Below are 23109 nucleotides of genomic sequence, written 5' to 3' on the forward strand. Positions count from 1 at the left end.
GGTAAGCTAAGCTGGATTGACTTTTTCTTGGAGTCTCCCGCCACCCGTTATATGAATTGTTTCAGACGTGATCCTGCTGGGGATTATTATCTGGGCAGGGTGTGAGTAATAGAGACCACTAAGTAAAAGCGTTTCCCCGAGCCGGTCGGGCTCCGATGTCGTCCCCCGGGCCCCGATGCGGTCAAGGCGGGCATTCCCCGTGACCGCCGCCAAACTCAGTCGGGACTAGTCCAGTCCAGGCGGGGTTCCTCTTTGCCATTCTGTCCTGAGGCAATCTTTTCCCTCCCCCACTTATCCCTAGCTTTTCCTCTTAATCCTCCTTCTTTCCTCCTCCCTCTCCCCTGCTTCTTCTTTTCGTTCCTCAACCTCATCGCTTTCTCTCTCCCTCCTTTCTTCCTCTTACATTCCCCTTGTCACACATCCTCACAATGGCCACCTACGCTCTCTCCCCCGCCCACCGGGACGTAAGTATACTCCGCTGCACCTTTTCCGGCGTTTCTTTCATTCACCACTGACTCATCTATCCAGCAAATGGAGGTCTCCCTCGTGGACAGCGATCCCGAGATCGCCCAGATCATGGTACGTTCAGCATCCTATTCTTTAAGGGTATTAGTTCAATGGTATCTAACTGTCCGCCTACAGGAGAAGGAAATTCAGCGTCAGCGTGAATCCATCGTCCTGATCGCCTCCGAGAACTTCACCTCCCACGCTGTCTTCGATGCCCTGGGTTCCCCCATGTGCAACAAGTACTCCGAGGGTTACCCCGGTGCTCGCTACTACGGTGGCAACCAGCACATCGATGCCGTTGAGCTTACCTGCCAGGCTCGTGCCCTCAAGGCCTTCAACCTTGACCCCGCCAAGTGGGGTGTCAACGTGCAGTGCCTCAGTGGTAGCCCTGCCAACCTTCAGGTCTACCAGGCCCTCATGCGCCCTCATGACCGCCTCATGGGTCTGGACCTCCCCCACGGAGGCCATCTGAGTCACGGTTACCAGACTCCCGCCAAGAAGTAAGTTGCTCCTTGCACTCGTGGCAAAAAAAAAAGAAAAAAAGTGGCAGTCGCTAACTCTAAGCTCCTCAGGATCTCCGCTGTCTCTACCTACTTCGAGACCCTCCCCTACCGTGTCAACCTCGAGACCGGCATCATTGACTACGATACCCTGGAGGCCAACGCTGAGCTGTACCGCCCCAAGTGCTTGGTCGCTGGTACCTCTGCCTACTGCCGCCTGATTGACTACGCTCGTATGCGTAAGATCGCTGACAAGGTCGGCGCCTACCTCATTGTCGACATGGCTCACATCTCCGGTCTGATTGCTGCCGGTGTCATCCCCTCCCCCTTCGAGTACGCCGACGTTGTCACTACCACCACCCACAAGTCCCTCCGTGGTCCCCGTGGTGCCATGATCTTCTTCCGCAAGGGTGTCCGCAGCACCGACCCCAAGACCGGCAAGGACATCCTGTATGACCTTGAGAACCCCATTAACTTCTCCGTCTTCCCTGGTCACCAGGGTGGTCCCCACAACCACACCATCACTGCTCTTGCTGTTGCCCTCAAGCAGGCTGCTTCCCCCGAGTTCAAGCAGTACCAGGAGCAGGTCATCAAGAACGCCAAGGCTCTTGAGAACGAGTTCAAGGCTCTGGGCCACAAGCTCGTCTCTGACGGTACCGACAGCCACATGGTCCTTGTCGACCTCCGCCAGAAGAGCCTGGACGGTGCTCGTGTTGAGGCTGTCCTGGAGCAGATCAACATTGCTTGCAACAAGAACTCCATCCCCGGTGACAAGTCTGCTTTGACCCCCTGCGGTATCCGTATCGGTGCCCCTGCCATGACCACCCGTGGTATGGGTGAGGAGGACTTCAAACGCATTGCCCGCTACATTGACCAGTCCATTAACCTCTGCAAGAAGGTCCAGGGCGAGCTCCCCAAGGAGGCTAACAAGCTCAAGGACTTCAAGGCCAAGGTTGCCTCCGAGTCCGTCCCTGAGATCCTTGCCCTCCGCCAGGAGGTCGCTCAGTGGGCCAGCACCTTCCCCCTTCCCGTCTAAGTTAGTCGGTCGGGTGATTTCGATATGATACCATAACATTGCTTTTCGTTTTATTTGTTTTCGGTCACGAGTTCAACATCATTGCGTGCAAAAAAGGGTTGCCGGTGCGTTCTAAGGGGTTTATACAGGTCTGCTTTTTCAACCTTACGCGGGTCATGGGATATGGATATGCATGAGCATGTGAATGAACAATAGCACTGGGATGGCTTCTTCAACACTTCTTCAACAGGGCAGGAAAAGTTCGTGGTTGCATGGAGGCTTACATGCCTGGTTGTTAGTCTACCTACTTATAGGTACTATGAACTAAATAGAAAAATAATAATTCCTGAGACGTCTTGAATGTAGCTGTGCCTTTCCGTAACATTTTAGGATAATGTTTCTTATAATTATATCTTCATTACACCACTCATGGCATATAATCTGAATGGGAGTGTGCATTCACAGTTCAATCATCTCGCCACGGAACGAATCTGCCCATTCCTCCTTTCGGTTGTCATTCTGGGCCTGCCAGTCCCTAGACATTAAAGCAGCTACATTCCTACCCATCAAAGCGCTCGTCTCCATTGTGGAGATGAGGCTCTCGATTCCACCCGTATACCAGATATGTGGGGCAAGGAGCGGGTCTTCGAACGTAACTCGAGGATAGACGAACGGGTACGGACGCCAGATCTTCTCGTGGAACCAGCTTATATCACGCTTAGAGAGATCGCCGATGGTGGTGTTGCGGTTGGGTGTCTGCTCGTGCTCGAGGCCGAGAATTGATTGTACGAAATCGGCTGTTAGTCGCTCTGGAGAGAAGACCTTGTAGACGTAGTGCGTCCCTTCAGTTGGGTCAGGCGCAACGACTGTTCGGAGAGTACTGATACTCCAGAATCCGGCTGGGCCGACGCCTTCTTCGTTTTGGCCTAGGTCTGTCCCGTGAGGCAAGGTGGTGAGAATTGTCTCTGGAGTGTGGGCATCGGGTTCTGTTAAGCCGAAGCGTTTAGGCGAAAGGCGATGGGGAGAGGAGAAGAGGGTGACGTGTAGTGTCACAAAGGGAATCTCATCAGGGGTTTTCTTGAGTGGTGGAGTGACGGTGATGTCGGAGAATTGCCAGGGACCGGCGACGACGACCTCGTCAAAGTCGAGTGTCTCTTCTGGCTTGTTATTTGCGCTGAAGGTTAGTTTTGAGGGGCCGTTGACATTCCAGTCAACGGATGTAACTGTGTGGTTTAGACGAATGTCAGCGTGGGAGGATTTGAGCATTCCATCAAATATGAGCCAGTTTCCCCCTTCAACGGACATTGCACCCTCAGTGGCCATGCAAACCATTGTCTCGAGGCCGTGGATCAGACCCAGATTCTGACCGTAGTTTACACGGGTGCTTGCTTGGATGACTTCACGAGAGAAGTCGGGTGATACGGAGTTCTTCTGGAGGAAAGTCTCTCCAGAGACAGCGGTTGTGTTGAGCAGCCCTACCGATTCCGTAGCCAAGGTGAGGGATTGGAAGGGGAAGATGGGTTCGTCGTAGAGTTGGAGGAAATTGTTGACAGTTGACTTCATCAAGCGATAGGTCCGGATCGGGGACCATCCGTACCTCCAAATCATCTTTGCAACATTCCACCAGGTGGAGGCGTCCTTCAGCACGAATACGAACTGTTCCCCGTCCCAGACGCCGAGAGTGTCTTCTGTTTCTTGGGGCTGGGCATGGCTGGCTCTGTTAACATGAAGGCCAAGTTCTTTGGATGCGTTGACAAGGTGATGGTTGACTTCGACGAAGATTGATGCCCCCAGCTCGACTGGAATTGCTGGGTTGTCAAGGACATTGACTGTTGTTGAGCGGCCGCCGACGTAGGAAGAGCGTTCGAAGACGGTGATGTTGACGGGGATTTGCGAGGCATCTGCATACTTGCGCAGAGAATATGCGGCGCTGGATCCTGCAGCTCCAGCTCCTATTCAAGTGTCAGCTGTAAGACCTGGGACAGCATGGGGAGTCTCACCGATCACGGCGACCCTCTTGGGTGGCGTGATGTCCAAGGGGCCCAGTGGGTGCTGTTCGGCAGCATTGCTGAGAGGGAAGAGACACAGAACAATAAGGTAGTATACTACATGGGCATGAAGAGAGTACCAAAAGTATTTGGAGCTAGAAAAGAGATCCATGGATATTGGAGTGTGAAGTGATTGCTTTCAGTTATCAGTGCTAGGATGGAATGCTATCGACAGTGAGCTCGAAGACCGCTTCTTCGCTGCTAGAAAATCTCAAGGCCACGACACCATGCTCAATCGCCTCTTACGTAGATGGCTGAGATGAGACAGGTCTAGAATTGAGCGAGGCAAGAGGATGTTTGGGAGAGTTGAGGTGACGATGGTTGGAGAGATGGCGCGATGGAGGGAACCTCGTATCGATACCGCCAGTACTGCCCTAGTCCCCATGCGGGCTAGTGGATTCTGGGGCGTATCGCATCCATCTTTTTTTCCGCTCGCTTTCCCCTCCATCGCAGGATTCCCCGCTGTTGCTGCGCAAAGAACTCTTCTCCCAGGTGGTTTTAAACCCTCGCCGTGATTTGCCTCGTTCCACCTAGTCAAAAACCAGTGTCATCACCATGGATCCCTATGACAGCGACTCCTCCGGCTCCGAAGACGAGGACTTTACTGAGACCAGCGTGCTGCTTGGCTACGCAGCAGACGAGATTGTAGAGGATACCATCAGCCATCTGGGAGGCTGGCCTGTACGTGCGATTTTCAACCACCAATTTTTACAATCCAAACTTGCACTCACTATTTTACCCTCAGACCTGGCTCGACGATGCTACCCCGCCTCCCGGCGACTTTGCCAAATGCAAAGTCTGCAACCAACCCATGCTCCTCCTCCTCGAACTCCACGGAGACCTCCCCAATGACTTTCCCCATGATGAACGGCGACTCTATATCTTCTCCTGCCCCAGAAAGGCCTGCAATCGCAAGCTAGGCAGTATCCGGGGTCTGCGCGCTACCCGAAAGCTGAAGATCGAGCAGCCGCCTCGGCAGAAGGAGGAGAAGCCAGAACCCATGGAGGAGAAGAAGGCCGACCCTCCGGTTCCCAAGCAGGATCTTGGAGCTAGTCTGTTCGGTTCTGCCTCTCTCACAGGCAGTATCTCCGCCAGCGCGAACCCTTTCTCGTCCGGTACCTCCTCCGCACTCCCCAGCAACCCATTCGCTGCCCCGGCTCCCTCCCCGGGCCTTTCATCGCAACCCGCCAAACCCGCAAAGGCGACACCTCCGTCGACAAATACACTCTCCGAAACCTTCGCCGACAAGGTCCGAGTTTCCTCCCCACCCCCGACAACCCAGGCCCCCGAAGACTCCGGCCCGAGTGCTCCCTGGCCCTCGCAGTCCGAGTTCCCAGCACCCTATACACAATTCTATCTGGATGCCGAGTACGAGGCCATGTCGCGGCCATCTACGCCCACGATCCCCGCCAATGTCACAATTGATAACACTGAGGAGGAAGGTGCTGGTGGCTCCGTGGAGTTGAAGGATGCCTTTGAGTCTGAGCTGGACAAGGCATTCATCCGCTTCTCAACCCGACTAGGCCACAACCCGGAGCAGGTCCTGCGATATGAATTCCGTGGAACTCCGCTGCTCTACTCCCACACTGACGCTATTGGAAAGCGTTTCCATGACCCGAAGGGCCCTAACCCTGGTGCTCGGGTGACGACCGTTGCTGCTGCGAACCGTATTCCCCGGTGCGAGTATTGCGGTAGCGAGCGTGTGTTTGAATTCCAACTCGTGCCACACGCGATCAGCGTGCTTGAGGACGGAAGAGACGGCGTCGGTCTCGGCTCCAAGGATGATGCCGGTATGGAATGGGGCACCATCATCCTGGGTGTCTGCAGCAAGGACTGCGGTCCCAAGGAAGTGGGCGTGGTCGGATACCGTGAGGAATGGGCCGGTGTGCAGTGGGAGGAACCCACAAAATAGATACGATGGTTTACGCTTTACCATAATGTTGATTTGATGTTGATGACCATATACATATACATAGACATGCGTTGAGCTTTTCGAATCAAAAGTCTATCCTATTTTTATCTTTACCTGGTCATGATCATCAAGTTGGTTTGCTTGGTGGTGGCACTGATTTTGCGTGTATACGAACATATGGATATCATGGGTGAAATTGCGTTATTTTCACGTGGAGAGAAATAAGGTGAGGATAATGGAGAAGGAAAGGAAGATGATGATGATAAAAACAACCTAGTCATGCAGAAGCAAAACTCAAAACGCCAATTGCGCCAGGTCCGGACTTCCCAACCCTCCCCATGCTGGTCTATCCCCCGTCATCATCATCTTTTTTTGGACTCCGAAGTGTTTTCGAAGCGGAACGATCATACTTCGTCCCGTTTTGCTTTTAGCGGTCGATCTCTTCTTCCAACAAACCGATACCGAAGTCTGGGTGGTTTTTGGAACCCCCCAGAGTTGATCGTTCGAGGCAAAATATTAGCAAGAATAGAAAAGGGAATCAAAGACGAGAAAGGCTGGTGCGATGGGCGGATATTTCTATCTCGCTCATGCGGCCTGCTCGAATCCCCGGCGGATGACACGGCCGAACATCTCGGCGTCGACACGCTCGCTCTTGACCTCGCTGCGGGCCTCGTTCTCTTTGTTGGTGGGCACCTTGATGACGGTGCCGTTGGGACCAGCCTTCTCAACCTCCCAGCTGCAGACCTCGGCGACGAACTTCTCGAGAGCCTCACGGCTGCGCAGGTCGAGCCACTGCTCCAGAACCTCGGCGGGGATCTCACGGAAGGTCTTGCCAACCTCGACGGCAATGCGGATGCGCACGAGCTCCTCAAATCCGGCAACGTCAGCAACCAGGTCGGCGTACAGGTCGTCCGAGTTCAGGGTGGACCAGAACTGGGTGTACTGGGCGGACTCGAGAAGGGTGGAGAGGCGCGCGAGCTTCTGGATGGACTCGACGAAGTCAGAGGTCTGGGCGGCGGCTTGGGCTTCGGCGTCAGAGGACTGGAAGGGCTGGGTGTGCGCGGGGAGCAGAGCAAGGCAAAGGGAGAAGGCGGGAGAAGGGAAGACGGTCAGGGCCTTGACGAGGATGTTGGTGACGACCTCGGGCTGGAGGAGGTGGGGGTTGAACTGGTAGCTGGTAGGAGGCGTGAGGGGGTTAGCACATTGTCAGATGAGAGGCATGTGCAATGGCTAGAAGATTGCATGGATGGCTTTATTTTCAGGAGAATTATAAGACTCGACATCCCCCAATATTAGGGTGTCAGGTAATAGGAAACGTGATAATGATAAGAATTCTTCATCATATAAAACCAAATCGGTTCCCCGCGTCGGAGCTCTTTCTTTTCGACTGATATAATCTGGGCTGGAGGAAGAGGCGCAAGCACTCACAGTTTCAGCAGGGCCAGGTTGGCGTAGCAGTCGAAGGTGCGGTCCTCACACTGCTGGGCGACATAATCCTGGAAGACAGTGGTGGTCTCGGGGTTGTAGCGGTCCAGGCCGTTCAGGATGACATCGATGTTGGCCGGGCGGGTCTCGCACTTGTCGAAGGTGACACCCATTTTGACGGAGGAGGGATGATTGAGGAGTCGGGGAAGAGGGGGAAGCGAGAGTGGAGGAGGAGGAGGAGGAGAGGAAGGGAGGGGAAAGGAAGAGCAGCGGAATGGAGTCGAGCGGATTGTCACTTGGCCGGCCGGCTTTTGGTGGGATTTTTCGATTGTGTCGCTGTGCGGCTGCCGGCCATCGGATCCCCCCAACTCGGCTAGTTTGTCCGGCACGCCTGAGGCAGCACATCATTCAGTCATTGTGTTCCATTCATGCTGTTAATCCATCCCCGGTAGACAGTCACGGTGTTGGGGGGTGTCCAGACTCTAGTAGATAGACAATATGGGGTGATCGTCTTGTCATATGATGGAAGGAAAGCACAGTTCAGCCCCTGAGCGAAAGGGATGCCCAACTCCCGGGGTCGTATCACTCCGGCCATGTAGGGAAAGGCCGTGTAGGGATTCCCCCGGTGGGTTTGGCCCGTGGTAGGGATAGCCCGCAGTAGGGATTCCCCGTATATAAGAAGATGGCAAGGCTACCGATCCTGTGGCGTTAGTGTCGATAATTGACATGCATAATAAAATAATCTCTTCTTTCCTCCAAGCCGACAGTCACAACATCAACGTTACCCTAACGATCCCTGGTATACATTTCCACGATGGATGTCGTGCTCGATATCGCCGACACCTTTGTCTTCGATCGAGTATATGCCTCGGTCCTGCCAGGCGGGAATAGTACCTCCGAGTTTGATATTCCAGTCCTCCTCAACCAACATGTCGGTCGTTACTATCCGCTCCAACCTTCTCAATGGGCGGATGCTAGCAGTTGGAAGCGAGATCACCTTCCAAGACAAGCAACGACCCTATTTTTCATCGGATGGTAGGTCGTACGAAACCATTCGAGTTCAGTCGGCCCACCCAGCTGACAACAACCCTGCTATTTGATAGGGCTTTCGCCATGGCCATATACTTCATCGGCAGCACTGTTTTCTACCACACATGGTGGGACAAGTCCCTCCTCAAACACCCCAAGTTCCTAAAGAACCAAATCCGTCTGGAAATAGAGCAAGCCCTCTTCTCCATCCCGATCATGTCTATCCTCACAGTTCCCTTCTTCCTGGCCGAGGTCCGGGGCTGGTCTAAGCTGTACGATCTCCCCAGCGAAGCTCCCTTTCCTGCGTACAACTGGCTCCAGTATCTATTCTTCCTGGCGTTCACGGATACGGGAATCTACTGGATTCATCGATATGAGCATCACCCATTGGTATATCGCTGGTTGCACAAGAGGCATCATAAGTGGCTGGTGCCGTCACCCTTTGCGAGTTTTGCCTTTAATCCGGTTGATGGATGGGCCCAGAGCGTCCCGTACCACGTATTCCCGTTGCTGTTTCCGTTGCAGAAGGGTGCGTATATAGGGCTGTTCATCATCGTGACACTGTGGACGGTTCTGATTCGTAAGTTATCCCCCCCTGTTGCATAGACTTGTCCTAATCGCAGATAGACGACGCGGACTGCCTTTCTCATTCCGCCATTATTAATGGCCCCGAATGCCACACCGTGCATCATCTGTTCTTCAACTATAATTACGGGCAGTTCACAACATTCTGGGATCGCGTGGGGGGAACTTATCGAAAAGCCCGCGGGGATGAGCTCAAAATGGTCAAGAACCAGTAGGACGGCTTTCGAGGCCAATTGTAAGATATCATGAGGAATTTTATCCCATAACTGTACATATCATTAGACATGACATATCTAATTATAGCCTCCCAGGGGCGTCAATATTCCGGATGAAGTCGTTCAAGTTCTCCAGATCATCAGTTGCAGCGTTCTCCAGATACCGAAAGTTCAAACCGCGCCCACTGGCGCGGTCAAGCGTAGCAGTCAGGAGCCACCAGAGTTCTTCGGCATGTTTGGGATACCCCAAGTGCTGTACTCTCTCCTTCTCCACAACACTGGAGATGGAATCCCAGATGCTTCGCCAATTCTCGGTGGCACGTTTGATCGGGTTCGTGGATACCCATCCAAACAAGCCCGTCCGTGCTTGAAAAGCAAGAGAGTGCATTGCTATTATGCTTAGCTCGATAATCATTGACGAAGTTGAAAGGCTACACATACCGTACATCAGAATCAACAGATGCTCGCCTACTAGTGAGCGACTCCATTGAATCAAGTCTTCAGAGGCGTTCTCATTGAGCAAGCGCGTGACGAATTCCCTCAAAGAAGGAAGCGAACGCTCCGTCGAAGAGGCGATCTCATTGAAAGTGGAAGCATTCTCGGCTTCGAAATGTGCGGACCCCAAGGGAAAATCGCAGTCCATCTCGAAAATTGACAGTATAGGGTGGTTATTGAAACAAACTGTGAGGAATCCGTCCGCGAGGAAAGCCCAACAGGCGATTCTGACTTGTGAGAGGTGTTCATCTTACTTATCAGACAGGGACATACCTGATACGAACTTCCTCTGCTATTGCTGCTTTCCAGGTTTCGTCGTCACATATGTCGGGATTCACGATCCTCTTAGATTGAAAGATCCCCAAGGACCGTATTGTAGAGATGACACAAGGGTGTCTAATTATACGAATGCGTCGCCTAGTGCCCGTTTCACCTTGTCCAAACTGAAGCATCTCGATTATCAGAGCTCCTTGGATTATTTCCAACGAGGGTACCAAATTTGGAGGACCATTGGGATAGGGTGTTGTCGATAAATTGGCTAGCTGACGAAAGATGTACTCTTCAGCTACGTCAAGTATCCCGCTGGCAAGGATTGGGCCGTCGTGCGACGTAGCGTACGTTGCTCCGGACAAAAATATTGCTAGAAGAAGTGGATTCGAAACTTTTCCGGGATCGAATGTCGGAAAGTGTACAATCGGAAGATGCCAATGGAGGGACTGGAAAAATGCTGAGATGAAGACGGAAAGGTTGGAAGTTGTGAATAGCGAGGCCAGGCCCGCCACATCCAGCGTCTGCTGGCTCGCGTTAGCTAGATCCATGGAGTTTGACGTTTCGACCAAATTGATCATGATGTGGCTGAGTTTATCGGAGATTCTAGAGGAGAATGCACTTTCAGGTAGAAACTCCATAGACAGAGGTCCACTCGGTATGGGAAGAGACTGGAGGAACAGGTCAGCGACTGAAAAGCCTGGCATATAGTTGGAGTCGATAGGCAGGAGTGGCTCGTCTTGGAAGTATAGCGGGTCAAGACTTCTCCTCGTAGAACGTTTTGCTGTCTCTGCAATTGCGAGCTTGTCTTGTTTGACTGAAGGATCGGAGAAGTGTGCAAGGAAGGAGAACGGCTCTTCTGCCCTTTGCGTCTGTGACAGAGACGTAGAGGGTGAGCCCGGTGAGCAGGTCTCTGTGGAAGGGGTCGATCGATCCCCAAAGGAACACTGCTTCCCGAGAGACTGGCAACGAGAGCATGGGGAGACTCTGTCACAGGCGGCTTTTGCAGAGAAGCATTCATCACAGGACTGCTTTTTCCGCCCAGGTTTAGCTGCTGCTGGAGGAGGCTGATTGTGCTTTCTGGCACATGTTTTACTATGTCTTCGTGCAACCTCTCTGTACGTATGTCAGTGATCCCACACTCCTCATGACTGGCTGGTTGCCGCCTACTTTTTCAAGAAGGTTTTGTTGCAAAAGGGGCAGCTTGAATAGGAGGCACCGGTATCTGTCGGCTGTCAGCCTAGTACCCCTTAGGGGTGCGCTCAGAATCCTGACGTGTCACCTCATGTCGGAGTAAATGACTCTTTCGCTGATAGGACTTGTTGCACTGCGAGCACTGAAACATGATGCTGTGGCCATGCTGTCGCTCTGATGGGCGAAGATGGAAGGATGACGAGGATCCTTCGACTCGAGTTGACTAGGGTCCCAGTTGCGAGGGGGTCAGAAATTAGTGCAAGGGTGTTAGAGAATTCCTGACACCGGATAAGCTTCATCGCATGAAAACCTTATTCAGTATTAGCTATTAAATTCTTGATACTGAATGAAAACCTTATTCAGTATTAAAAATTTAATAGGAATTTTTAATACCGGATAAGCTCTATTATATAAAGATAATCTTTTTATAAGTAATAAAATTATAGATCTGTATAATCTTAAAAATTAAATTCTTATAATTATATTTAAATATAATATAGTATATTTCCACGCTTATTAAAGGTAAAGTAAGTAACGTAATCGGTAAGCGAGCGGATCACGCAAGCGAGCGGATCACCTCTTACCATGGTTGAAATTTAAAAGCGATCTAAAGCCACCAAAACATGCATTTCTAGATAAAAACTAAATACGATCACGATTTAGACACTGGAACCTTCTATGCCCAATAACATAGCAATCACTACATCGCGGGGGCGCCCGTACGCGAGGTTACAATGTATCTGGTGCATCTGGTTCTTGTATAACAGGCCTGGTCTGTATAACCTCTTCTACCTGATTCCTGCTTTGTACGAGAGCATGCCCTTCTTTAATTGAGAGGTCTGTTACAGACCCCTGCTAGCTAAAGCGACTAGTGAGGCGGTTACGTCAGGCAGAAGGCTGCGCCCGGAAAGAAGACAACTCTTATCAGGTAGAACCCCGAGTTGAGCTGTCATGTGTCACACGTCACGTGAACATGGTATATAAATAAGTATATGGTATACAGCATACCATCATGGTCTATGATTACCACATGGGGATACGGCAGACCCGATGGTATATAGAATGGTATATGGAGAATAGGATATATAAGAACACTTCTTCCTGTATGTAGCTAGTTCTGTTTTTTGTGCTTAATAACACTGTCTTTAAGTAACCATATGTTTTGGTAAAGCTTAATGATAACACTTGTCTGCACTTACTTACGGATAGCTGCACGGCATTATCTGGCCTTACTTCTCTTCTCTTATCTAGGACCAGTCATCCTAGATAGTCATCAATCTGACTTACCTTGATTCAGTTTGAAGATATGTATTGGAACGGAAGCTAAGCTAACAGGAACAGGGAAAAGCGATCCTAGGGTTTGACACATTGAGCACCATCAGTATAAGTATTACCTAGTAATAATTATTTATTATATTAACTATATCAAACTCATCGCATATCCCACAGTAGCAGGGCCCGACAATGCAAGAATTAATGGGTATGGTTAGTTAGTTGCAAGAAAGTATCACTGTCTTAAAACAATAAAATCAGTTACTTAAAGATTGCTTAACAGTTAAATCTATTAAAGTCTGACTATCAGAATTATTTAACAGTAATTGAATGAAGCTCAGGGCTTTCTTAACCCAGTTAGACTCATATCTTAGTATGAATAAAGAATAGCTTAGAAATAAGATTAATAAGATTCTTTTTATATTTACTTACCTGACTAGAGCAGTATTTAATTAGTTTAAACTATATATCTACAAGTATTAAGAAAAGTTAATAAAGAATTAAAATAATAATATAAAGTAAATCTTTATTAGTTATATCAGATTTAAGCAATATCTTGAATAAATATTCAGAGATATGTTACGGACCCCTGCTAGCTGAACGAACTAGTAAGGCGGACTCGTTAGGCAGAAGGCTACGTCCGGAAGGCGAGGACTCTTATCAAGTAGAATCCTGATCTGAGTAACCTACAAACCAGGACGGTTACATAACACGTGACCACGACGGACATGTCACCGACACGCTATAACATGGCAGCGCTACGACAGGACATGGCAGCGCTATGACAGGGCATGGCAGCACTACGACATAACATATCGGCGACATGACATATCATGGCGATGCCATGACAAAGGATAGGATATAAGGACATTCTTTTATATATTTAGCTAGTTCTGTTCTTCATGCTCAATCTAATTATCTTTAAGTAACCATATATTTTAATAAAGCTTAGCAATAATACTCGTCCGCACTTACTTACGGATAGCTGTGCGGCATTATTTGGCCTTACTTCTCTTCTCTTGTTTAGATCAAGTCACCTTTAGATAATCATCGACCTGACTATCTTGATTCAGTTCACAGGTACGCATTGGAACGGGAGCTAAGCTAACAGGAACAGGGAGAAGCGATCCTAGGGTTTGATATATTGAGCACCAGTCAGTACGAGTGTTATCCAGTGATAACCAGTCATCATGTTGACTACATCGAACACATCGCGTGCGCCACAGCAGGGCCCGATAACCAAGGAACTAATAGATATGGTTAATTAGTTGTAAGAAAGTGTCACTGTCTTAAAACAACAGAACCAGCTACTTGAAGGTTGCTTAGCAGTCAAATCTGTTAAGGTCCGACTATCTGAGCCATTTGACAGCAAACAAGCAAGGCTCAGAGCTTTCTTGACCCAGTTAGATCTGTATCTCAACATGAATAAGAAAAAACTCAAGAATGAGAAGGACAAGATCTTTTTCACGTCTACTTATCTAACTAGAGCAGTATTTGATTGGTTTGAACTATATATCCGCGAGCGACAAGAGAAGTCAGTAAGTAATTAGAATAATAATATAAAGCAACTTTTTACCAGTTATACTAGATTCAAGTAGTGTCTTGAACAGATATTCAGAGATATTGATACAGCATGGAATGCTGAGTGAAAGTTATAGTAACTTAAACAGACTGGATTAGTATTTATATATGCTTCAGAGTTTCAGCAAGTCATTAGTTATCTGGACTGGGATGATGATGTCTATATTACACGATTTGAAGAAGGACTCAAGATAGAGATCCAAGAAAAGATTATTTAGCAAGAATGACTAAATATATTGATCAAGATGATTGAAGCAGTAGTCAAGATTGATAATAAGTTATATGATTTTAACATAAAATAATAAGAGGTGTTACAGACCCCTGCTAGCTGAACGAACTAGTAAGGCGGATACGTTAGGCAGAAGGCCACGTCCGGAAGGCAAGGACTCTTATCAAGTAGAATCCCGATCAGAGCAACCTACAAACCGGAACGGTTACACAACACGTGACCACGACGGACATGTCACTGACACGCTATAACATGGCAGCGCTACAACAAGACATGGCAGCACTACGACATAACATATCAGCGACATGACATATCATGGCGACGCTATAACAAAGGATAGGATATAAGGACACTCTTTCATGTACTTAGCTAGTTCTATTCTTCATGCTCAATAACACTGTCTTTAAGTAACCTATGTTTTGGTAGAGCTTAGCGACAACACTCGTCCGCACTTACTTACAGATAGCTACGCAGCACTATCTAGCCTTACTTCTCTTCTCTTGTTCAGATCAAGTCATCTTTAGATAGTCAACAGCCTGACTATCTTTGATTCAGTTCACAAGATATGTATCGGAACAGGAGCTAAGCTAACAGGAACAGGGAGAAGTAATCCTAGGATTTGACACATTGAGCACCAGTCAGTACGAGTGTTATTCAGTAATAACTAGTCATTATATTAATTACATTGAACACATTGCATACGCCTCAGCAGCAGGGCCCAACGACCAAGGAACTAATAGACATGGTTAGTCAGCTATAAGAAAGCATCACGGTCTTAAAACAAAAGAACCAGCTACTTGAAGATTACTTGTCAGTCAAATCTATCAAGATCTGACTATCCGAGTTATTTAACAGTAAACAAGTGAAGCTCAGAGCTTTCTTAATCCAGTTAGACTTATATCTTAACATAAACAAGAAAAAGCTCAAGAATGAGAAGAATAAGATCTTTTTTACATCTACTTATCTTACCAAAGCAGTATTTAATTAATTTAAACCATACATCCACGAGTGACAAGAAAAGTCAGTAAATAACTAGAATAATAATATAAAATAATTTTTTACCAGTTATACCAGATTTAAACAATATCTTAAATAGATATTTAGAGATATTAATATAGTATAGAATATTAAATAAAAGTTATAATAATTTAAGTAAACAGGATTAATATTTATATATATTTCAGAGTTTTAGTAAGTTATTAATTATCTAGACTAAAATGATAACACTTACATCTCACAATTCAAGAAAAGACTTAAGATAAAGATTCAAGAAAAGATCATTTAGTAAGAATAACTGGATACCTTGGCCAAGATGATTAAAACAGTAGTAAAGATCAATAATAAGCTGTATAACTTTAATATAAAATAATGAGAGGGTTGGTAGACCAGCAGGTCTATATCTTAATATAATAACCAGCCAGGTTATCAAGCCAATAACAGAAGGTCGGCACAACCTAGGAGCTTGGGATACGAAGATCCTTACAGGCTGAAGCTCATGAAGCTGGATGCAGCACAGCATCAGACTCAAGAGACTCAAGTGTTCAAGGAGGAACTCGAACAGCGTAAACGAGACTGCTTGTGCTTTAGCTGCGGCAAAGCAGGTCACTAGTTAAAGGACTGTAGTTAGAAACAGCCTCAGAAGTAATTGAGAGCTACAAATCAAGATCAAGGCAGAGGAGTCTATGATATCATCACTATTCAGCATGAGGTTTAGACGGAATCTGCAACGCAGACATTAAGTAATAAGAAGTTACATACTATTCAGCATGATCAGCTATCAGAGAACAGGATATACCGTGATTAGTTAAGATAATAAACCATCCTGGATAAGTTAACAGTACTACCTAGTTAACAAGAGAATCAATAATTATCTGTACTATTAGTTTGGACTATAGAAATTAATAATAATAATTATAAGCTAGTTTCAAGAAACAACTATCTCAGTATAGTTTAAAATAAAGATAAACTGTTAGATAAAGAATACAGTATACTGCTTAAAAGCCTTGAACCCAGTAAGAAAAGACTTAACAAGATATCCAATATCCTTAAAAAACCTTTATTAGAATTTAGTAAACTCTGTCCATCGCAGCAAGATAAGGATAAGAAAAATTAAAAAAATAATTAAGAAAATATTACTTATTAATTAGACCGCATTTTAAAGAAGATCTTGGAGAATCTAGTATAATTCTATCTAAAGCTTAAGATAATTATATAATATTACCTATATTAAGATTTAAAATATTGAAAATCATAAAATAAGACTTGGAAGTAATATCTATAAAGATGTCTTTATCATCTGAAAGTTTGTTTAATATGTAGATAAGATAATACAGACTATTATTACTAGTTATTAAAAATTAATCAGAAGATAAATATTATAAAAATAGAGTCTTGATATAATAAACCATATCTATATATTCATTTTAAAGAAAGCAGAGATTATTAAAAATATGATAAACTTTCTTGGCTTATATATTATACAAATACATGTTTAATATATCATGATTAGAAGTACATCACTAACTACTAATCTAAGATACTGAAAGTGGTTAGAACTAAGATAAGTCATTATTTATATAATATCTTTGATTATGTATGTAAAGAATATCAGAGATATTCTTATTATAAATTAATATATTAACTAGCATGTTTTAATAATCAGTATATAATATATTACATGATAAAGATAAAAGACTCAAGATTTCTAAGAAGATACCCACAGTAGTTAAAACCTAACTAACCAGAATAGTAGTTAGTAGTCACAGAGTCAGGGCTATATCTAAAGATCTAAGTAATTGTATTAGATTAACTAGCTTAAGTACTGATAGACTCTAGAGTAACTAGAAACTTTATATACCCTGGATTTATATAACAGCTTAAGATATCCAGATAATAGAAAGAAAAACCCGAACCAATTACAGAACTAAATAGAGAGAATTTGGAAACTCTTATATTAATAGTTAAATCAGGACCAGTATTTATAATTGTAAAGAATCATTATAAGTATATAAACTTTAATATAATATCTTTAAAACAGTATAATATTATGTTAGAGATTCTATAACTCAGAAATCATAACTCGCAGATTAATTAAAAGACTGAGAGTCTCTAATTTACAAATTATGATTATCCAAGACAATACTAGCAAGAACTAAATATGGGATCTAGATCCATACAGCCTGCTACTCAGTATAGAGCTAAAACAAGAACTAAGCAATCTAGTAAGGGAAGGTTAAGATCATTATAAAAGCCTAACACGCCAGGTATTAGAGATAACTTAGAGAAAAATAACACTTTAAGTATAGTTATACAAGTAATAACAGTAATCAAGCTATTATAGAGAAATTAATTCATGAAATTATTAGAATAAATATTAACAATAATAAAAGAATATTACAAGTATAGTATTAACAGTTTTAATACAGAAATCAAGATAACTGTCCAGAGACTAGAAGATTTATAGAAACTTCTAGCTATAGTCAAGAATAATGTATAGATTCTATCACAATATAAGAGATTTAAGGACTTATTTAAGCAGCTAGAACAACCTAAATTATCTTAATATAGAAAGCATGATCATATTATTTTTATAAAGAAAAAAAAGTTACTAGTATATAAAAAGATTTATTTAATATCTAAAAAAAAATTGTAGACATTATAAGAATATATTAATAACCAGCTAGCTAAAGATAATATCAGGCCTTTAAAATCACTAGCAGAATATAGAGTCTTATTTATACTGAAAAAGAATAATAGTTTACAGCTATATATAGATTATTAGCCACTAAATGTTATTATAATCAAGAATCAATACTCATTATCTTTAATTTTAGAAATCTAAGACAAAATATAAGAAATAAAGTAATTTATTAAACTTAATATTATAAATATATATTACTGTATACATATCACGAAAGATAAAGAATAAAAAACTGTATTCAGAATAAAGTATAGATACTTTAAATACTTGATTATATTATTTAGGCTTATCAACGTACTAGCATCATTTTAATAATATATTAACAAGATTCTTAGAAAATATCTTGATAGGTTTATAATCGCTTATTTAGACAATATATTAATCTTTTCAAAGACTAAGAAAAAATATATAAGATATATAAGACTAGTTCTATACAAACTACACTTATATTAGTTATAATATAAGCTGAAGAAGTATAAATTCTATATACAGAAAACAGAGTTCTTAAGACATTGGATATCTACAGAGAGAATTCATACTGAGTAAGTCAAAATACAAGCCATACAGGATTAGCCTTAATCTAGAAATCTAAAAGAACTACAGCAGTTTATCAGATTAGTTAACTACTATTAATAATTTATAGACAGATATACTATCCACATAATACCACTTTTCAAGCTTATAAAAAAGTTAAAGAAATACTAGTAAGAAAAACTACAGTAAAGCACGTTTAAAGATATCAAGCAGCAACTCACTACATCACCAGTACTTGTACAGCACGACCTAAAAAGGGAAACAACCATTAAAACCAATATATTAGACTATATTATTAGTATGCGTATGACGCAACCCGAAGAAGATAAAAAGTCAAGATTAATTATATTTCACTCAAGAAAGTTAGTTCAAGCGAAACTTAACTATAATATTTATAATAAGAAATTACTAGTTATAGTAATAATATTCAAGTAGTAGAGAATCTACTTTAAAGAAGCAAAGCACATTATTATTATAAAGACAGACCATAAGAACTTAACCTACTTCACAATAATTAAAGAGTTGACTAAAAAACAGGCATGATAGGCTGAGATTCTATCATAATATAACTTCAGAATTATATACTGCAAGAAAGTAGAGAATAGATATATAGATATGCTGAGCCGCAGACCAGACTATAAACTAAGTAGAAAAGCTATTAAACCAGCCATCCTGAAGCGAAATACGGATAGATTGATCAGTTATAACAAGACCAATCTAGCAGCAATATTAAAAATAAACAGTAATCTAATTAAGTAATTAGTTAAAGACATGAAAAATAATAAAATATTTTAGAAAATAAGTAAGAACTTACCAGACAAGATCATTATTAATAAAGATAGATTAATATATTTTTATAGATTAATCTTTATACCGACCGCAATAAGAATAAAGATTATGACTAGATATTATGATAAACTATTCAAGGATTATCTAGAAATTAAAAAGATAATTAAATTAATTATAAGGAATTATTACATTCTGAATCTCAGACAAAAAATATATGATTATATTAAATAATATAAGACTTATATTAAAAACAAGCCTATAAGATACTAACCCTACAGATAAATATAAGTACAGAAGGCGCTATAATAATTATAAAAATAAATAATAATTAATTTTATTAATCTATTATTAGAATTAAAGAAGTTTAACACTATTACAGTTATTATTAATCATCTTACTAAATACATCTATCTTATACTAAGTAAGATAATAATAATAGTAATATAAATAATAGAATTATTTTTAGAAAACATCATTATATATTATAAAATACTAAAGTATATTATATTAGATTAAGATAAGTTATTTATCTTAAAGTTCTGAAGATTACTTGCAAATCTTATAAGAATAAAAGAATAAATAATAACGACTTACCACCCGCAGATAAATAGACAAATAAAAAGAATTAATCAAATAATTAAGCAATATTTAAGATACTATATAAACTACTAACAGAATAATTAGACAAATCTATTACTAATAATATAGTTCTTATACAACAATACCAGTCACTTAATTATTAGAGTATCACTATTCTATACTAATTATAGATATTACCTGAGGTTTCTGAAAACATTATTAAAAAGATAATAAATTATTAATATAGCTGAGAATATTATTATATTTACAGAAAACATATATTTATAATTATTCTAAGATATTAAGTTCATGAACTTATATAACAAGATATACTACAATTATAAATATAAAAGAAAATCTGACTTTAAAAAAAAAAGAAGATATTTCTACTCTGTAGAAATATTAAGATAAAATGATTAAATCAGAAACTTGATCATTACAAGCTAGAACTATTTATTATCAAAGATAAGAAGAGACTAGTTAACTACAAGTTAAGATTGCTAAAATTAATAAACAAAATTTATCTAGTATTTTATATCTTATTATTAGAACCTGTATTAAAGAGTACTAGAATCACAGAAAATATAGAGATTGATAATAACACAGAGAAAAAATATAAAGTTAAAAAGATCTTAGACTATAAGAAGATTAGCAGTAAATCACAGTATCTAATAAAATAGATAGAATATAATATCTTAAAAAATATATAAAAACTTATTAAGAACTTAACAGGCTGTTACTAGCTTATAGAATAGTATTATTAATAAATAAGTTAAAGTTTGTCTAGAAAGAAGGAGAGCCAACAAGTTAAAATAAACTAAGATCAAGCTTAAATATAGTGACTAGTTTAATATTATTTATAATAATATTAGTCTCAGTCTCAGATATTACAGTTTATTGATTATATAGTCTTACTTACATTTTATATTTTTTTTATTCTTATTTCTTAAGCTCTTTCAGCTCTTCAATTTTCTTTATATTATAAGCTATAAAATCACCAGCTTATTTTTATAACAATTATTTTTGTTTTTATAATTAAAGAAGTTTTACCAGGATAACTTCTTTCTCTTCTTTAATAGAATTTTGAGCCTTGACCAAATACTTCTATTCAGTATTAAAAAAGGAAGAATCAGGTATTTTATAATAAATACTGTTTATTTTAATATACTTATTACAGTAATCAGAATTTTCAGATTTAATATAAATCTTATAAAGATAAATATAGTGCTTATAAGAAAAGACTGCAAGAAAACCTTTATTTTTAATCTATTAATAAAGGCTCTTCTTGCAAATAGAAGAACTAAATAATATAATTAATAATCTGAATAAAGTTTTAGAAAAATAATATTAAATATTTATCTCAGGAGAGAGGCACTGCAGATTTATGTTTCTTAAGAATAAGAAACCTTGAAAGAGGAAGAGTGGTGTTACAGATCCCTGCTAGCTGAATAAACTAGTAAGATAGATATATTAGACAGAAGGCCACGTCTAGAAGGCAAGGACTCTTATCAAGTAAAATCCTGATCAGAGCAACCTACAAACTGGAACAGTTACACAACACGTGACCACGACAGACATATCACCGACACGCTATAACATGGCAGTACTATAACAAGACATGACAGTATTATGACATAATATATCGGCAACATGACATATCATGGCGACACTATAACAAAGGATAGGATATAAGGACACTCTTTCATATACTTAGCTAGTTCTGTTCTTCATGCTCAATAACACTGTCTTTAAATAACCTATGTTTTGGTAGAGCTTAGTGACAACACTTATCTGTACTTACTTACGGATAGCTGCGCGGCACTATCTGGCCTTACTTCTCTTCTCTTGTTCAGATCAAGTCATCTTTAGATAGTCAACAGCCTGACTACCTTTGATTCAGTTCACAAGGTACGTATCGGAACGGGAGCTAAGCTAACAGGAACAGGGAGAAGCGATCCTAGGGTTTGACAGGTTGATAAACCAGTGGGTCTATATCTTGATAAAACAGCTAATCAGGTTACCAAGCTAATAACAGAAGGTCGGCATAACCTAGAAGCTTGGGATACGAAGATCCCTATAGACTGAAACTAATGAAGCTAGATGCAGCACAGTATCAGACTTAACAGACTCGAGTGTCTAAGAAGGAACTCGAATAGCATAAATGAGACTGCTTATGCTTTAGCTGCGGTAAAGCAGGTCACCAGTTAAAAGACTGTAGTTAAAGGCAGAAACAGCCTTAGAAGCAATTGAGAGCTATAAACCAAGATCAAGGTAGAGAAGTCTATAATATCACCGCTATTCAGCACAAGGTTTAGACGGAATCTATGATATAGATACTAGATAATAAGAAGTTATATATTATTTAATATAATTAATTATTAGAGAACAGGATATATCATAATTAGTTAAGATAATAAGCCACTACGGATAAGCTAACAGTACTATCCAGTTAATAAGAAGATTAATAATTGTCTGTATTATTAGTTTGGATCATAAAAGTCAATAATAATATGTCAAACCCTAGGATCGCTTCTCCCTGTTCCTGTTAGCTTAGCTCCCGTTCCGATACGTACCTTGTGAACTGAATCAAAGGTAGTCAGGTTGTTGACTATCTAAAGATAACTTGATCTGAACAGAAGAAGAGAAGTAAGGCCAGATAGTGCTGCACAGCTATCTGTAAGTAAGTGCGGATGAGTATTATCACTAAGCTTTACCAAAACATATGGTTACTTAAAGATAATTAGATTGAGCACGAAGAACAGAACTAGCTAAGTACATGAAAGAGTGTCCTTATATCCTATCCTTCGTCATGGCATCGCTATGATATATCATGTCGCTGATATGTTATGTCATAGTACTGCCATGTCCTGTCGTAGCGCTGCCATGTCCTGTCATAGCACTGCCATGTCCTGTTGTAGCGCTGCCATGTTATAGTGTGTCGGTGACATGTCTGTCGTGGTCACGTGTTGTATAACCGTCCCGGTTTGTAGGTTGCTCTGATTGGGATTTTACTTAATAAGAGTCCTTGCTTTCTAGATATGGTCTTCTGCCTAACGTGTCTATCTTATTAGTTCATTCAGCTAGCAGGGGTCTGTAACACCACTCTCCCTCTTTCAAGGTTTCTTATTCTTAAGAAACATAAATCTACAGTGCCTCTCTCCTGAGGTAAGTATCTGATATCATTTTCTAAAACTTTGTTTGGATTATTAACCATATTATCTAGTTTTTTTATT

At 41.9% G+C, this 23109-nt stretch overlaps 6 protein-coding genes across 6 annotated transcripts; 3 read left to right on the forward strand and 3 right to left on the reverse strand.

The window, feature by feature from the left end:
• The first annotated feature begins 297 nt into the window (after positions 1 to 297).
• Positions 298 to 2256, forward strand: BO94DRAFT_491840 (glycine hydroxymethyltransferase SHM2). Its single transcript, XM_025609166.1, has 3 exons — positions 298 to 464; positions 529 to 1007; positions 1080 to 2256. The coding sequence occupies exons 1-3, from the start codon at positions 429 to 431 to the stop codon at positions 2041 to 2043; spliced, it is 1479 nt and encodes a 492-aa protein (XP_025467718.1). The 5' UTR covers positions 298 to 428; the 3' UTR covers positions 2044 to 2256.
• A 114-nt stretch (positions 2257 to 2370) lies between these two features.
• BO94DRAFT_565796 (putative prenylcysteine lyase) lies at positions 2371 to 4377 on the reverse strand. The gene is made up of 2 exons (XM_025614513.1): positions 4023 to 4377; positions 2371 to 3974 (listed from the first exon to the last, which is right to left on the reverse strand). The coding sequence occupies exons 1-2, from the start codon at positions 4180 to 4182 to the stop codon at positions 2482 to 2484; spliced, it is 1653 nt and encodes a 550-aa protein (XP_025467719.1). The 5' UTR covers positions 4183 to 4377; the 3' UTR covers positions 2371 to 2481.
• Positions 4378 to 4525: 148 nt separating this feature from the next.
• BO94DRAFT_516266 (small subunit rRNA maturation protein TSR4) lies at positions 4526 to 6119 on the forward strand. The gene is made up of 2 exons (XM_025609955.1): positions 4526 to 4751; positions 4816 to 6119. Exons 1-2 carry the CDS (start codon positions 4626 to 4628, stop codon positions 5980 to 5982), a joined length of 1293 nt encoding a protein of 430 aa, XP_025467720.1. The 5' UTR covers positions 4526 to 4625; the 3' UTR covers positions 5983 to 6119.
• On the reverse strand, positions 6096 to 7697 carry BO94DRAFT_534943 (CSN8/PSMD8/EIF3K family protein). Its single transcript, XM_025611661.1, has 2 exons — positions 7411 to 7697; positions 6096 to 7156 (listed from the first exon to the last, which is right to left on the reverse strand). Exons 1-2 carry the CDS (start codon positions 7578 to 7580, stop codon positions 6568 to 6570), a joined length of 759 nt encoding a protein of 252 aa, XP_025467721.1. The 5' UTR covers positions 7581 to 7697; the 3' UTR covers positions 6096 to 6567.
• Positions 7698 to 8221: 524 nt separating this feature from the next.
• On the forward strand, positions 8222 to 9236 carry BO94DRAFT_556400 (sterol desaturase family protein; the record flags this gene model as incomplete). Its single annotated transcript, XM_025613862.1, has 3 exons — positions 8222 to 8442; positions 8511 to 9016; positions 9064 to 9236. 3 exons carry the CDS (start codon positions 8222 to 8224, stop codon positions 9234 to 9236), a joined length of 900 nt encoding a protein of 299 aa, XP_025467722.1.
• On the reverse strand, positions 9211 to 11446 carry BO94DRAFT_59084 (uncharacterized protein). Its single transcript, XM_025616064.1, has 4 exons — positions 11274 to 11446; positions 11169 to 11223; positions 10005 to 11114; positions 9211 to 9958 (listed from the first exon to the last, which is right to left on the reverse strand). Exons 1-4 carry the CDS (start codon positions 11341 to 11343, stop codon positions 9319 to 9321), a joined length of 1875 nt encoding a protein of 624 aa, XP_025467723.1. The 5' UTR covers positions 11344 to 11446; the 3' UTR covers positions 9211 to 9318.
• Between the last annotated feature and the right edge of the window lie 11663 nt (positions 11447 to 23109).

The sequence above is a fragment of the Aspergillus sclerotioniger genome (assembly GCF_003184525.1).
Source record: "Aspergillus sclerotioniger CBS 115572 chromosome Unknown BO94scaffold_13, whole genome shotgun sequence".
NCBI classification, from domain to species: domain Eukaryota; kingdom Fungi; phylum Ascomycota; class Eurotiomycetes; order Eurotiales; family Aspergillaceae; genus Aspergillus; species Aspergillus sclerotioniger.

What these genes read in the sequence shown, in the direction of transcription:
- BO94DRAFT_491840 (XM_025609166.1), top strand. Translation starts at nt 429, where the DNA reads ATGGCCACCTACGCTCTCTCCCCCGCCCACCGGGAC. An exon ending in TCTCCCCCGCCCACCGGGAC is followed by an intron (nt 465 to 528) that starts GTAAGTATACTC and finishes TCATCTATCCAG; the next exon opens with CAAATGGAGGTCTCCCTCGT. An exon ending in TACCAGACTCCCGCCAAGAA is followed by an intron (nt 1,008 to 1,079) that starts GTAAGTTGCTCC and finishes TAAGCTCCTCAG; the next exon opens with GATCTCCGCTGTCTCTACCT.
- BO94DRAFT_565796 (XM_025614513.1), bottom strand. Translation starts at nt 4,182, where the DNA reads ATGGATCTCTTTTCTAGCTCCAAATACTTTTGGTACTCTCTTCATGCC. An exon ending in CAAGAGGGTCGCCGTGATCG is followed by an intron (nt 3,975 to 4,022) that starts GTGAGACTCCCC and finishes ACACTTGAATAG; the next exon opens with GAGCTGGAGCTGCAGGATCC.
- BO94DRAFT_516266 (XM_025609955.1), top strand. Translation starts at nt 4,626, where the DNA reads ATGGATCCCTATGACAGCGACTCCTCCGGCTCCGAAGACGAGGACTTT. An exon ending in GCCATCTGGGAGGCTGGCCT is followed by an intron (nt 4,752 to 4,815) that starts GTACGTGCGATT and finishes TTTTACCCTCAG; the next exon opens with ACCTGGCTCGACGATGCTAC.
- BO94DRAFT_534943 (XM_025611661.1), bottom strand. Translation starts at nt 7,580, where the DNA reads ATGGGTGTCACCTTCGACAAGTGCGAGACCCGCCCGGCCAACATCGAT. An exon ending in AACCTGGCCCTGCTGAAACT is followed by an intron (nt 7,157 to 7,410) that starts GTGAGTGCTTGC and finishes GCCTCCTACCAG; the next exon opens with CTACCAGTTCAACCCCCACC.
- BO94DRAFT_59084 (XM_025616064.1), bottom strand. Translation starts at nt 11,343, where the DNA reads ATGTTTCAGTGCTCGCAGTGCAACAAGTCCTATCAGCGAAAGAGTCAT. An exon ending in ACTCCGACATGAGGTGACAC is followed by an intron (nt 11,224 to 11,273) that starts GTCAGGATTCTG and finishes GACAGCCGACAG; the next exon opens with ATACCGGTGCCTCCTATTCA. An exon ending in AACAAAACCTTCTTGAAAAA is followed by an intron (nt 11,115 to 11,168) that starts GTAGGCGGCAAC and finishes ACATACGTACAG; the next exon opens with AGAGGTTGCACGAAGACATA.